We start from the raw sequence: 14,879 nt of genomic DNA, 5'->3' as shown, positions 1-14,879 counted from the left end.
CGCCGCTGCCTGCAATGGCTCCCTCTATTCCTACAGCGCCCGTTGGTGTGCACCCAGCCTTGCATTTACTTGAGCCCTACCGATGTTTTTATCATTTTTTATTTTTATTATTCATTATTATTTTTCAAGTGTTCTATGTCTGGTTCTTCCAAACTAGATTATGAAGTTTTCGATGGCTGGGGATTTCTCTTATGTTTTTATCTCCTCTCATTTAATAAGCATTTTGAATACAAGTCTGGCACTGATGCCCAATGGGTCCTTGAGATAGAGCGAGTGATATGTCTAGGGACACTAAGGTTTCAAATAATAACCTTTTAAGAGCCAAGATACAGATGATAATCTGGACTGAGGTGAGGGTGCAGTCATGGGAAAGAAAGGTGATGACTGCCGACCTGGTCTGCTCCGGACCCAGCGGGGCTAAGCTCAAGCCCATGCCGGACTCCATCTATGGAAGGGCAATCGACTTTCTCTGCTCTAATTTGACTTCAGCTTGTTATTATACTTTAAACCATACATTCCTGGTCCTCTTTGCATGTGGGGGATCATGCCACAGGTTCCCTGATAGCTTCACCAGTGGAAATCCTTTGCCCTGGGGGCACTGGAAAGCTTACGTCTGTCCAACTGGGGTGATTGGGGACACTTGCAGAGAAAGCTCGATATGACATCAACACAAGACAAAGCTATTCTCTGAAACCCAGCACCAGAATAACCCCACAGGGTCACGTCCTGCCACGTGGGCCCTGGGAAAACTGAGCTGGATCATTCTCTGATGCCAGCACCACAAGGGTGCTGCTCTGCCGGCCTGCAGAACCTTCGCGCACCTGGACTTTCTTGCTGTCCTGCTGTTCTCTCTTCTCCAGTTGGACCTGCAGCTTCTTCCTCTCCTGCTCAAGTTCCCGCACTCTCTTCTGCAGCTTCAGGAAGACTGTCATGTCCATGGCTGCCTTCTCGAGGCCAATTTCCTTCAAAGGAAGACAAGGAGCAAGAAAGAGGAAGTTTAAATAGCTTAAATGCCTTAGGGAACATTCAGCACCTCACTGCCTGCTGCTATATCAGCTGTCTTTATTCTCTTCCCTAACATCAATCCACATCTCAGATACAAAGCCAACACCAACCAACCATCATTTCTCATATTGAAGTTGGTGCTCCAGGCTCATTTTCTGTCTAGATAACATCTGAGTCTCAACCATTTGTATTCCTCCTGTGTGAGCCACTTAAGATGACTGAGCATATATTCCAAGAACAAATAGATAAAGACATAGCCATTTTATTTGGAAGTCAAAAGAGCTCATTTCTGGAAGATGGTGTCACACTAGAGACACTGTAAAACTCAGGACATAATGCTTCCTAATGCAGAATGAATGTGGTTACAAATCACTGTGCATGTGCTTCAACCACTTGATTGCACCTTGAAACAGAACCAGTGCTTGCCCTACCACGGAACCCATTTACCCAACAGATCGTACAGCATCAGTATCCCAGAAATTTTTTTCTTTAGATTCATGCCTGGGTTCGCCCTCCAGAGTTCTGTCATGCCTGGGCGTGTATCTGTATGAGCATATCCACGTAGATTTTTTAAGCACATGTATGGACATATGTGACAAAACAATTTGGTTCAACCAGCATTAAACGAGTGCTTTGTGCTTAGCCAGCACTGTGCTAGCTTCTCTGGCCAGTGTCAAGAACTAGTCTCAGCTTTGTTGAAGAACATAAATGCACTAATGGAAATGCTTATGTCTGCATGTAAATGACCACATACACAAAGACCTGGGTGGTGCATTTGGTGTTCAGGCTGACTGTGGCCTCCAGACTTAAGAGGTTGCAGTGATAAAACCAAGGGTCTTAAGCTACCATTTATGAAATGCTTCCTAAGTGCGTACAGCAAGCAACAAACCATGTTGGACTATACAAAAATAAACCTTTTATCCGGAGGCCCTCCTTTTCTATCCTTCCATCCTTCACTCTGTCACTCACTATCTCTTATCATCCTTTAGCACTGAACAGTCCCTGCAATTATATTACAGACTTCTTCCATCAACTGATTATTGTCTAAGTATCGCACAAGCTCCAGAGGGCAGGGACCTTCTCTGGCTTGTCACTGCTGTTTCTACAGTAGCCCCTAGCTGTGTCTGGCACAAAGACATGCTCAAAACACACTTGTTTTTATAACCGTCTCTCCTCTACATCTATCTTCATGTACTTCATAAGGTTTTATATGCTTGTAATTTTCTTCTTTTCAAATGCCAGAGGAAAAACTGTGTATCTATGAACCTTGACAAACTTACACGCAGATTATGAAGTCCACTGTGTGGTACATTACATAGTAACTCTAAGAGGCTACTACTGACAAAGATATAATCACTCAGCAAATATTTGTTGTTGTCTGAGTTTATCGAGCTTCCAAGTCAGGGAGGAAAATGTTCTTCTGTATTTATTGATATTACTGTATGCACTGGGATACTAACTGGGGGTGATAAATTATATCTATTTTAATGACTTAGTGGTTCCTTCTTAAGCCAGCCATTTCGCTTCTCTGCAATCAGTTCTCAGCTTTACAAGAGGAATCAGGGGCCTGCCTTCTTCCTTCTTCTCTGGAGAGAGGGTAGGGTGAACAAGAATGTAGTGTTTTGCACAGTCACTGTTAACTCCAGAGTAGAGTTCACTGCCATCTGAGTCCTACTGTCAGGGATGAGCCTGGTCACCACCAACGGAACAGTACATGTCTGTGGGGAGCTCCACACAGGTAACAAACACTCCTGGAGCACAGCCAGCCAAGAACCTGCCTTACTCACCTCCACCTGCTGGAGAGCATCCTCCGTGTCTCCGACTTCAGATGTGGAGATGGAGGGGTAATTGGAGTCAGATTCTAAGCTACTTTGGTTTGATGGGTTCCGCCTGTGGCCTGGGGTTTGCTGTTTAAGGAGAAAAATGTGAAAAACTCATAATGAACTAATGTTAATAAGAAGTATTACTTTTCAAAGACTAGTAGGCCCTGGAGTTGGACTTCTGCCTCATTGCAAGGACTGGGTTCCCTTGTCTTTTAATGAAATACAAATCCCTAATGCTGAGGCCAGTCTCTCTGAAAAGTCCCAGGGAAATAATCCTCATCTCCCAGTCTCGCCCCGACAGTCCTGCCATCAGCCTCCTCTCGAGAAGAATGCTGCAAATCTGGCCCTCACGGCCCCCACTTCAACCTGTACTCCACCAGTTTGTTTATGAAAACAGTCAGCATATTAGAAGTAGGGGTTACCATTTATACTGTTCATTTAAAAATGCCCTTTTTACCCCTTGCATCTGATTTGGCTTTAAGAGAGAAAACTGGTCTTGGTAGGAAAATTTTAGATTTCTCTCTATGTTCCAATTCACCTTCTCTTCCTGGCTTCTAGGCAATGAACTTATTCAATCTTGTATGAATATACTTTTCTGGAGGGAATGTTTATATGGGGTACAAAGAATGACAAATCCTGAAATATGACAATGTTTCTGTCAACGACTGGGAGAGATGATCAGACCCCGTGAGCCTCTCTGCAGCACACACTAATGAAGCTGAATTCAGAACTCCCCAAGCCGTCACTGCCACGACACAGGGATGCTCCCAGAACAGGAAACGAGACAGAGAACATACCCACTTGGGTGGAATTTTCTTTAAGTTTTTAACTTAGATTTTTCTGAGACCCTAAAGTTGGAAAAGAAGCTGTCCCCAGGCATGGCTGCTGCCAGGTTGCTCCCTTATGTGGTGACTCCCCACAGGAAAGGCAGAGACAGACACTGGGATGCCACACCCATCACATGGCACAGAATGACTGAGCATCTTGGCAGTGGTGTCAGTGGCACAGGGGCTGGAGCTGTGCAAGCACCAGGCTTGTGAAGCCAGAGGTGGGGCCGGCGCTGTGGGCGGAACTGCCCTCCTTGCCTTTACGATGGTCATCTCGTCCCGAAGGTTGTCGTATCTCTGCTCCAGCCGTGAATACTCCTTCACGAGGTTCTGGTACCGGGAACGCTCCTCTTCCAGCTCTTTCTTCATCAGGAGATTTTCCTTGACAGAGCTCTGGGCAAATTCATCTGGAAAGCAAGCACGCCGAGCTGCACTTTCTCTTTCTGAATGGATTCCCCTCACATGCACTTGACCCACGTTCACTGATTAACCTCTTGTTAAGAGGCTGCCCACGGCTGCTCTGACACAGTCACTTGAGTTGATCCAGCTCCCTCACCTACTGCAGAGCAAAGGAAAGCTCGTTACTGTGCTTTAGGTCTTCAGAGGTGGGGAAAAAGATGACCCTGGCCTGGGAAGTGGGGGAGAGAAGCCGGCAGCTCACACGGTTAACCCTCCAGCCTCTCTCTTTCAACAAGTGTCACAGCGACTGCGGGCAGCGTTCGCGAGAGAGCCGAGGTTTTGTTCCAGTTTCTTCCCTACTCCTGATGTTTCCAGTTCTTGGAGTGCAGGGAGATTAAAGCGGATTTGAGGAGATAAGGCCAAAGGCTGGGGGGTGGCGGGGGAGGAGGCAAAAAGATAACACGGATGGGCTTTCTCCCCTATCCAAACTTATCCGTATTCGTGGAAAGAAACAATTTTAAAAGGGAAATTAAAAACACTTTCAGCTGTTGACAAGAATTCATGCTGGATGGAACTACGCTCTCAGGCGGTTCAAGTCTCTCGAGGTCGGGGTAGGGGGCCTAAGGATGGGCAAGGGGAGCAATACGCTGAAGGCCACACCAAGTCAGATGGGGACAGGGGTCTGGGGATTCCCAATGCCCCTCTTGTCAAGCAGCACCGGGGGGTTGACGCAGTTCAGGGGTCAGTGGGTGCTTGACACAGGGGACCTGGATGTGACCCATGACCCTCTCTTTAGCAAATTAACAAATGACCCACTGGGTAGAAGAAACCATGACAGGAACCGTGGTTGCTAAAGATGAACTTAAGAACAGCAGTAAGTGCAGCTCCTAAGTGTTGTGTGTCAAGCATCATCTTAAGTGACTCACACGCGGTATCTATTCCTCACATGGGCCTTGGTGTCCGTGTTGCAGATGAAGAAACAAAGGGCTACAGACATTAAGTCACTCGCTCAAGGCCACGCAGTAGCACATGGTAGAGCTGTGCTCCGAGCGCAGATCTCCCCGACTCCAAACTCAAGGCGTCATATCGTCCGTTATCCGTGTCTCGCCACATGAAACCAAATGTCACAGCAGGATTGCACAGATCACCCTTTTTCTGCATCTCTCTTCTATTAAAGCCCTTTCCCCACTGCTAACTGCACGCTTGCTAGGAGTCTTTGGGGAAAATCACCGTGGAAAATAAATGAGAGCTCAGAATGAAAAATCAAGCACTTTGGTACTTACCTTTCGACTGGCACAGAATTTGGTGGTTAAGCTGTTCTTTCTCATCTTTCAGGAGAGCGTTTTCTTGCTCCAGGTCTGCAACTCGCTGAAGAGAGAAAAAAAATGTTTCCCCTGTGAAGCTGAGCAAAGGAAAGGATCCTCTAGTGGGTTTGAATTTCAGCTGGTGATGTTAAAATGATTTTTAAGAAAACTGAATCAGCTAAAGTGGCTTTCATTTCAAGGGAAAAATTGTACACTGAAAAACAAATTCCATTAAAACAAGACAGACTCATTTCTGTTGATGGTCTTCCAATGCCCACTAAAACCTCTTGAAAAGTCTGCACCAAGCTCCCATGCCTTGTTCAAGAACTTACTGCAGTAACAGGCTTCCTCGCATTTGGTTGCCTGTCTAGGTAAATCATGAGCTCTCAAATCTGAGTCTCAGGAAAGCCAGAAGCTCACGATGAAGAATTCTCTCTGGTCTTCACCCCACTTGCCCTTGCCTGTCTTACCGGACCAGCACAGTCCAGATGCTGGGGAAGGAAAGGGGACTTGCTGCTGACATTCGACTGTCCAATCCAGTGTCTGGCTTCTGATACTAATGCCAGGGCAAACAGGAGGTGAATATTACTGGAAAGAAAATGGCACACTCATTTTTGCAGGAGGCTATCTAGAGATTTTCCCACTGACGTCACATCCCTGCCTTCATGAAACAGGTGAGGAAATAATCGTGGAAATCGTGTGCCCAGGGCCCCTCAATTCGGGCATCCAGACTTGAGCCCCACTTTCCTAGAGGCTGCTTGAACCATTGCAAGTCACCACAGAAAGAACTCTTGTGATCGTAAGTGTGGGCAAAGGCGAAGTCAATGAATGACCTTTACAGTCACAGATCCTGGCTCTGTAAAATCAACACCCAGCTCCCAGGGCTGGTTCAAAGGAGATGACGTGTGTAGAGCACCAAGCAGCAGGCACTACACAGAGCAGTGGATGAATATGTGTAGATGGTTCTACATTACCTTCATTAGGCACGAAAGGTAAACATACCCTTTAAAGCCATTCCACCACTCAGCAAAAACTTAAAAGTTAATTTCTATTTTTCAAAAGTTCTTCCAAAAAAAAAAGGAAGGAACACTTCCCAATTCCTTCCATGAGGCCAGTAATGTCCTGATACCAAAACCAGAAAAAGACATCACTACAGACCATTCTCCCTTACGAATATAGATGAAAAAAGTCCTTAACAAAATACTACCAAATATTCATGATAAACACATTCTACAAAGGTCCTCAACCTGATAAAGGCATTTATAAAAACCCACAGTTAACAGCATACTTTCTGGTGAAAGACAGAATGCCTTTCCCCCAAGATCAGGAATGAAGACAACAATGTGTGCTCTCACCAACATTATTCAACACCATTCTGGGGGTTCTACCCAGGACAATTAGAGAAGAAATAAAAGACATCTAGATTGGAAAAGAAGAATTAAAACTATCTCTACCTACAGCTGATGTGATCTTGTATATAGAAAATCCTAGGAAATCCATTTAAAGATTATCAGAACTAATAAATGAGTACAAGTTGTAGGGTACAAGACCAATAGACACAACTCAATTGTATCTCTACACACTGAAATGGATAATCTGAAAAAAGAAATTAAGAAAACAATTCTTTACAACAGCATCGAAAAGAAAATTCTTAGGAATAAATTTAACAAAAGAAGTATGAAACTTACACTTCTGAAAACTATAAAATATTATTGAAAGAAATTAAAGAAGATCTAAATAAATGGAAAGATATCTTGAGTTAATGGATCAGAAGACTAAGTATTGTTAAGATGTAATACCCCTCAAATCAATGCAACCCTACAGATTCAATGCAAACCTTATCATGATCCCAGCTGGTTTTGTGCAGAAATCGACAAGCTGATCCTAAAATTCATGTGAAATATCTAGGGATCCAAAACAATCTTGAAAAAAAACAAACAAACTGGAGGACTCGCACTTCTCAATTTTAAAACTTACTGCAAAACTACAGTAATTGGGACACTATGATACCAGCATAAAAACAGATATATGGACGGATCACCGGCAAGAACTGGAATCCAGAAATAAATGCTCGCCACTACAGTTCAATGAAGAAAGAATCATCTTTTCAACAAATGGGGCTGAGACAACTGGATTTCCACATAAAAAACACAAATTGGACTCCTGTGTCATACCATATACAAAAGTGAACTTAAAACGTATCGAAGACCTAAATGTAAGAGTTAAAACTATTAAACCCTCAGAAGAAAACAGAAGCAAATCTTTGTGACCCTGGATTAGGCAATGGTTTCTTAGATACAACACCAAAACACAAGCAACCAAAAAAAAAAAAAGAGTTAAATTGGACTTCATCAAAATTTAAAACTTTTGTGTTCCAAGGGATATTATCAAGAAAATAAAAAGCAACCCACAGAATGGGAGTAAATATTTTCAAATCATATATCTGACACAAGATTTGTACCCTGAATATATAAAGAACACTTGCAACTCAATGATAAAAAGCCAAATAACCCTATCAAAACATGGGAAAGGATTTGAAGAGCCATTTCTCTAAATGGCTAATACGTACATGGCAAGATGCTTAACATCATTAGTCATCAAAACCACAATGATACCGCCTCACACACAATAGGATGGTTATTAAAAAAGATCATAATAAATGTCGGTGGGGACTGTGCTGGTCCAGCTGCTGTGCCAGGTTGCCGTCCCACCATACACTGCTGTGGAAAGCAGACTGGCGGTTCCTCAAAAGGGTAAACACAGAGTTACCACATGCCCCAGCAATGCCATTCCTATGTAGATATCCAAGAAAAATGAAAACCTAGGTTTGCACAGGATCTTGTGATAGATGTTTGTATCAGCATTGTTCAAAGTACCTAAAAGTGGAAACAACCCAAATGCCCATCAACTAATGAACTGATAAATAAAATATGACAGATCTGCATAATGAAATACCACTTAGCAATGAAAAGGAATGAAGTACTGATACATGCTACAACATGGATGAATCTTGCTAAGTGAAAGAGGCCAGCCACAGAAAGCATGTATGATATGATTCCAATTTTATGAAATACCCAGAATAGGCAGATTTATAGAGACAAAAAATAGTGTTTGCCTAGGGCAGGGCTGTGACTGCTAAAGGGTACAGAGTTCTTTTGAGGGGGTTGATGAAAATATTCTAAAATTTGACAGTGGTGATGGTTGGAAAACTGTGAGTGTTTCTTAAAAACCCTTCAACTGTACACTTTAAATGCGTGATCTGTACGGTATGTGAATTATAATCAGTAAAGCTGTTAAAAAAATCATTCCACGAGAAAACCAATCTAGTAAGCACAGGACTCTGTGCTAACTGTGGCAAAAGATAAAAAGATTAGTAAGACAGGCTCATAGTTAGTTTCTAGTTGGAGTGACAAGCTTCCCCACAGACTGTGCTGAATGACAAACTCTCTCTCTGGCTCATGTCATCAGTTCCAGCCATCCGTGGTACATTTTATGATCTATTTGGGGGAGGAAGAAGGACTCTCCCCAACCTGTACAAAAAGAGCCTCAAAGATGACATCCTCTGTACAATAACATGATACATACTAGTATGTGCATGGTGGCTGAGACTAGACAGTGACCTATTGGGATTCTCACCTAGGTGATTACTGCATGCAACTGAGGAGGAGAGATGATCACACTGATCCTTGGGGACCCACCTGTGGTCTCATCAAACACCTTTCAAACTCTGCTAGACGTTTTTGGCAGCAAAAGCCAGAAAGGAGGCTCCAGGGATGCTGGCTAAAGGGCAGAAGCTTTCTTGAGGTTTGAATTTCAACGGGTTATGTTTAAATGCCATCTTCTTCCCTTCCTCCCGGCTTTCGAGTTAACTCATTTTTACAGAGATTTTTGTCTCTTTAAATATGAGTCAAGGAAACAGTCCCCTAACCCTCAACATCACGCAGAAACAGTCAGGAGAAAATTTAACAGGCGCAAGCAAGGTCACTGGTTCTCCCCTTACAACTCAGAAGGCAGAGAGTCCTACCTACAGAGCCTCAGCTCCTCTGGGAAGCTGCTGACGGTCTGCAGGTGGCCTGCAGGTGGCCTGCTCTCTACAGCTCCACAGAGAGAGCTGTCAGAGGCTTGCAAAAAGCTCCAAGCACTTTGTCAATACTATCCAACCCTTTCAAATTTCACGTTTTCAATTTCGAAAATATGGCTCAAAACTATCTTCCAGGAAACTGTCCCTTCTCTGCCATAGGACACCGCAGCTCCTTTCCACCCTTTCAATTCAGACAGACGTGGTTTCTTCCTGAAGGTTATCCATGGATGTACTGCCAAGAGTTACAGAAATGAGGTTCTGACAAGCGAGTACAATTCTGACACCACACTAGTCCGGAACCACTGACCTCACGTCTTTGTATGCGAATTCCACTCTCCCACCGAGGAGAGTAGAAGCCCCTTTGTGGTCAGGGCACCATGGGGAGTGAGTCAAGGGGGCATGTTCTGTCTCCCCACAGAATATCAAATGAGAAAAGGTGGGTCAAAAGCGATAAGCATGTAACTAGTTATGCCAAATTGTCATTCTTCGTCAGCAATTTATTGTCTCTTATAATTAGTGCAACTGATGTTTTGTGTCTAGAGAGACTAAAACCTATTTGATGGTGAGGGTGTGGGAAAGAAGAAAAAGCACTGGCTGAGAATGATGCCTTTTTAGCACAGGAGGCTGCTGCTCACTGAGCCTACTTCTGACACCTGAGATGACACAGGGCAAGGCTGTCATTCACCCATCAGATACCTTCTGACATGGCTTCTCTGTGCCAGGAGCCTTGGCAGGGGCCGGGGGATGTAAAATGAATACGACTCATGGTAGCTACCATCAGAGAGTGTCCAGCCTAAACCAGGCGCATAACAATGAGACAACCTATAAGGGCTGTAGCAGATTTCTATAAAGTAGGATTTCTCAACTATTGACGTTTTGGGCTGTCCTGGTCATTGGAAGATGTCAGCAGCATCCCTAACCTCTACCCACTAGATGCCAATAACCCGGTCCCAGAGCCTCACCGTGGTCCAGGGGACCACACTGTCACATCACCATAACCCAGCCCACTGCTGCCACCCCATGCTTGAGTGCAGGTCCAGTGAAAGAGCCTCAGACAAAAATAAGGGCTATTTTAGAGTTTGTCTTTTCTAATGAATGTGTTTATAGTTGACCAAAACATCTAGTATATATGAGCTTGTTTAATCAAATAATTCTATTTAGGAGGCATATACAATATGGGAAAAACATTCTTTAAGTGCAACTAATACACTATTATTGGAGAAAGTTCACCACCTAATGACTTTACGAGCGCCTTCAAATTAGCTTCACAAATAATCGACATAGCTTCTCTAGATGTACAAGTCACGTCAAACCGAAGCCACCAACAGAGGAAGCCACGTTGTGTGTACCTCTACAGAACACACCCTAGAGTGGGGCCCAAAGTGACTGAGGACAGGTGGACAGGACTGCAGTCACCCCAGCCAGGAACGGGCTGCAGCCTCCGAACTGGCTGACCACAGGGGTGAGGGGTTGCGAGTGATTTCATCGTAGTCTGTGAAGTACCAATTTACCACAAAACTGGGACTTTGCTTCCCCCAACCAGCCTCCAAGGATGCAGATGGCTCACAGAGCCGGGGGTCACCTGAGAAGGCTTCCAAGATCCCTCACCATTCTCGTCACCTTCCCCTGAGCATCCTGCAGATAGTCATGTCCCTCTGAAATGAAACACGTCCTCTAAAGGGTAGGGGGCATATGCCATTACCATGAGGCTGGACCTGAAACCTCCATTCCTATGAAGTCTGAGATCATGTAATCTTACTGCAACCACCTGTGACCTAAAATCTCAGCTGGGACTAGTTCTGGGAGAGCCACGGTCAACAGCATGTTCCCACCAAGTCTTCTATTGTGTTTAAGCCTCATTTCTTCCCTCCATCTCCCTCCAACGTAGGCCTCCAAGGAACTCGGCTTTGTTATTCTAAGCCATACATCAAAGTGGCATCCAGGAGCTTTATTTTTCTTTCTTGACTGGACAATCCTGCGGGGTAGCAGTTCCTGCTCTTCAGTGAACAGCAGGGGGAAGGGGTCCCACACTCAGTTCCACATCCCAGGAGGGCAGAGAATGCTTCCTCAATCATACTTCCCCAGGTGCTGGTCACCCCCAGCTCTCCCATCCCCCTAGCATATGGAGAGTTTATTGGCAGAGAGGGCACGTGACAAACTGCTGCAGCCAAATAGCCTCCCTTTTGCAAGCTGTCAGCGATGCACTTTGCAGGGAGTGAGGCTTAACAAGAATTAGGTGCATCAGCATGATAATAACACCTTTGCTAGGGGGTTTGAGACTCAAGAACCATCATCCAGCAGCTCCATTTTTGGGGGTGGGTGGGGGTCTTTTTTAACTCTCGCAGGCAGTACTACCTGGAACGTTTCTTCTTTCTAAAAGGTTATTTGGGACAGATCAGAGCAAACACTGTGGTAAATCCTGTTTTATCAGGCTAACGCCGTGTCTGATAAGTTCAATGAAACAAATGCCCCAGCTCCATGCTCAAGAACTGCCTTTACCAATGAATCTTTGGGGGCACAAATGTAGCTCTGGACTTTTGTTTTGTCGTGACCTATTCTTTCAAGTTGGGTATTCGCACTGTAAACAGAGCCAGAAGCAAGGTTTCTAATTGAAACTATGGGACAAGCGAATTGGATGTTGACCTCCACGAAGTTACAGGCTAGATGAGTGAATACTAAGCCAGCATTTATTGAGCTCTTACTACATTCCGGGAACTGTTATAAATTTACTTAATAGCTTTGAGGTAGGTACCATTACTATTTTCTTTTAAGGAAACTAAAGTACAAAAATGTTAGTGAATTTGCCAAAGGTCACACAGCCAGGCACAGGTATGGCTGGGCTACTGCTCTGAGCGATCCGGGTCTAGGATCAGGCTCTTCACTACTACGTCACCCCGTTTCCTGACCTTTCAGAAGACTGAAAGAACCTCAGTGTCAACAGCCTACAGCAGGCCTCGAATGACTGGTTCCAACAGCAAAAGCTATAGGAAAAAGTTCAGGCAGGGGAGAATTGCTGTCTCCACAAGGCCTGAGTGCCTAAGACAGCTGTTTATCTCCGCATGTTTCACGGCTAACGCTGCCGTCAAGGTCAGATGATCCTTCCCGATCTGACCTCACCACCCTCCTGCCCATCTCCTTCTCGCTCACTCTGCCTCAGGCCCGCGGCCTCCTTGCTGGTCCTTGCTGAACCTGCTCAGACTACCACCACCTCAGAATCTGTGCACCTGCTGCTACATTTGTCACCTGTTCCCTAGAAATCTGCCATGCTCACCCCTTACCTCTCACAGGTGCCTTCTCAGAGAGACTGTCTCTGGCCGTCGTAAATAAAATCACCTCTCTCTCTGGCCCCCACAGGTTCCTCTCTATCTCCTTTATTCTGCTTTATTTTTCTTTATAGCACATGATGGATAATTTGTATTTAATTCCTCTCTGTACATCCTCCCATAACCTCCAAATATTTACACTCCATAAGAATGAGAACTTTTAAAAATGGTCTATTTTTGCCCCCGTGTGTAGAATAGTGCCTAAAAAATACATTCGATAAATATTTATTGAATGAATGAAGGGCAATGAGCTTCCATGATTTCTGCAATAAAACACTGTCCTCCCAAAGACGGGGTGGGGTCCTCTTTCTAACAACCATCAGACTCCTTAGGAACCATAAATCCTGGAGCTGCTGAGAACACAACTCTGAGTCTCAGTTGGCACCTTTGGGGAGAAGACTCAAACCATCCCACTGTGAGAACCCCACTCCCCTCTCAGTCAGAGCTCTCTACTTCTATCTGGAAAACCCCCAAACCTTTACATTGGAACTAGCCAAGGTAACCAACTAGCGATATGACGCGCAATCCCAATCACGCCAATCTGATCACTCAGGGCCTGGGGGCATCTATTCGCCCCTCACGAGTGTCAAGGACCCTCTCTCAGAGCCAGGCACCTGGCTGTGGGCTGCTCTTCTTCACCGACCCACACCCCTGCATCAAGCCAGGCCTCGCTGGCCCCACGGGGCAACTGCAGAGCAGATTCTAAATAACAAGCCATTGCCTTTGTGTCAAAGGTGGCCCTGGAATCCATGTCTCTTTCATTAGGGACATAAAACAACTCAGCCATACAAAACAGCACACTTGCACACATCAGTCAGCAGAAGGATCATGAGAGCTTTAAAACAGATTAAAACACATACCTCACACAGGCCAAAAGGAAAGGAGTCTGAAGGCCTAGGAGTCTGTAGACTGCTCTGGGGAGAGGCCACAGCAGTGCATCCCTTCAGTAGAAAGGGTGTCAGCCAACTTATGTGGCCCTGTGGACACAGGGGTGTGGTCCTGGCCCCTGGAAGACCTGGCCTCCTGCAGCCCAACGCAGGGTAGCCACGTGGTCTGCCATGAATATCATCAGGGATGGGCAGCCCGAAGTTTTCCAGGATGCCAGTTCTAATATAGCATTTGCTGACGGCAATATCAAATCCATTAATTAAACGTCTACCAGCAGTCAGCTCCCTCACTGGGCTTTTCCTGTCTCATCAATTTCGCTCAATGCAGAGCAGGCCCCTGGACAAGCCCAACGGGAAACCAACTGTCTGATTATTCAGCATTTGTTAAGCTTGAACTTGGTGGCTTTGATAGATATTAAACCCTGACTAGGCACAGAAGATGAAAGGGGGAGCGGGGGAAGCCAGCACCCTCGCCTCCCTCACCTCACCTCAGCCACCAGAATAAAAAGATTCTGGACATCCTAGAAAAGAAGAAATTTTGCTTTCACGTTTTTCCTTCCTGTAAAGAGGCGGACATTGCGCTTAATGAATCATCTTATGCTCGATTTTCCTCATGGGGTCTGCTTATGTTTGGACTCAGGAAGGTGCTTTTCTTGTTCTATCTCTGCACCTATTGTCTTTGACTATTTTCCTCTTCCCAGTTCCAAGCTCTCACTGTATTTAAGACCTAGGTCAACACATGCCTCGGAAAGAGTAACAATTTTTAAAGGAGGGGAAAGGGGAGTCCACTTCTTTCTTCCACTCTGCCGAGGATGATTTTCAAGTAACGCTAGGCTCCTCTGGCTGGAGACCTGGATAATTTAAAAGTGCTCTGAGACCCCGATCGCAGTGCCCAAGGGAAAGCAGGAAAGGAGGCCTGGGAACTGATGAGTCAAGTGCTCTCTGTGGGGGCAGAGACAGGAGACCTCGTTTTGTGGATCTGCTGGGTAGACAGACGCCCCGTGCCTCCTCTGACTGGCACCACCGGTAGTTAACTGGCACTTCTATTTCTCCCAAGGGCACCAAGCTCAAGAGTCTCCAGTTCTAATCTTGTTCTCTTCTCTCTGCCACCAACTGTTCCCAAGGGTCGGACAACAAGTACGGAATTCTATGGTTTGTACAGGCTGTAGCTCCGTTTTAACAGGAGCTTCCCAGCACCACACGCTTCGTCCCAAAGAATGAAGTCTATCT

At 45.3% G+C, this 14,879-nt stretch overlaps 1 protein-coding gene across 7 annotated transcripts in view; it reads right to left on the bottom strand.

The window, feature by feature from the left end:
• Positions 1–14,879, bottom strand: part of MYO5B (myosin VB) — a 308,110-nt gene that overhangs the window by 39,949 nt on the left and 253,282 nt on the right. For all 7 annotated transcript variants that reach the window (XM_039841649.1, XM_039841646.1, XM_039841647.1 and 4 more), the window contains 4 exons: positions 5,338–5,422; positions 3,914–4,062; positions 2,793–2,912; positions 822–962 (listed from right to left, as the gene is read on the bottom strand). In XM_039841649.1, coding sequence (XP_039697583.1) covers positions 822–962; positions 2,793–2,912; positions 3,914–4,062; positions 5,338–5,422 — 495 coding nt within the window. The remainder of the gene's footprint in view (positions 1–821; positions 963–2,792; positions 2,913–3,913; positions 4,063–5,337; positions 5,423–14,879) is intronic.

Source organism: Pteropus medius, unplaced genomic scaffold (genome assembly GCF_902729225.1).
Source record: "Pteropus medius unplaced genomic scaffold, Ma_sr-lr_union100, whole genome shotgun sequence".
Taxonomy (NCBI): domain Eukaryota; kingdom Metazoa; phylum Chordata; class Mammalia; order Chiroptera; family Pteropodidae; genus Pteropus; species Pteropus medius.
The sequence above is the reverse complement of the archived record's forward strand: the minus strand, read 5'-3'. Positions and strand labels throughout refer to the sequence as shown.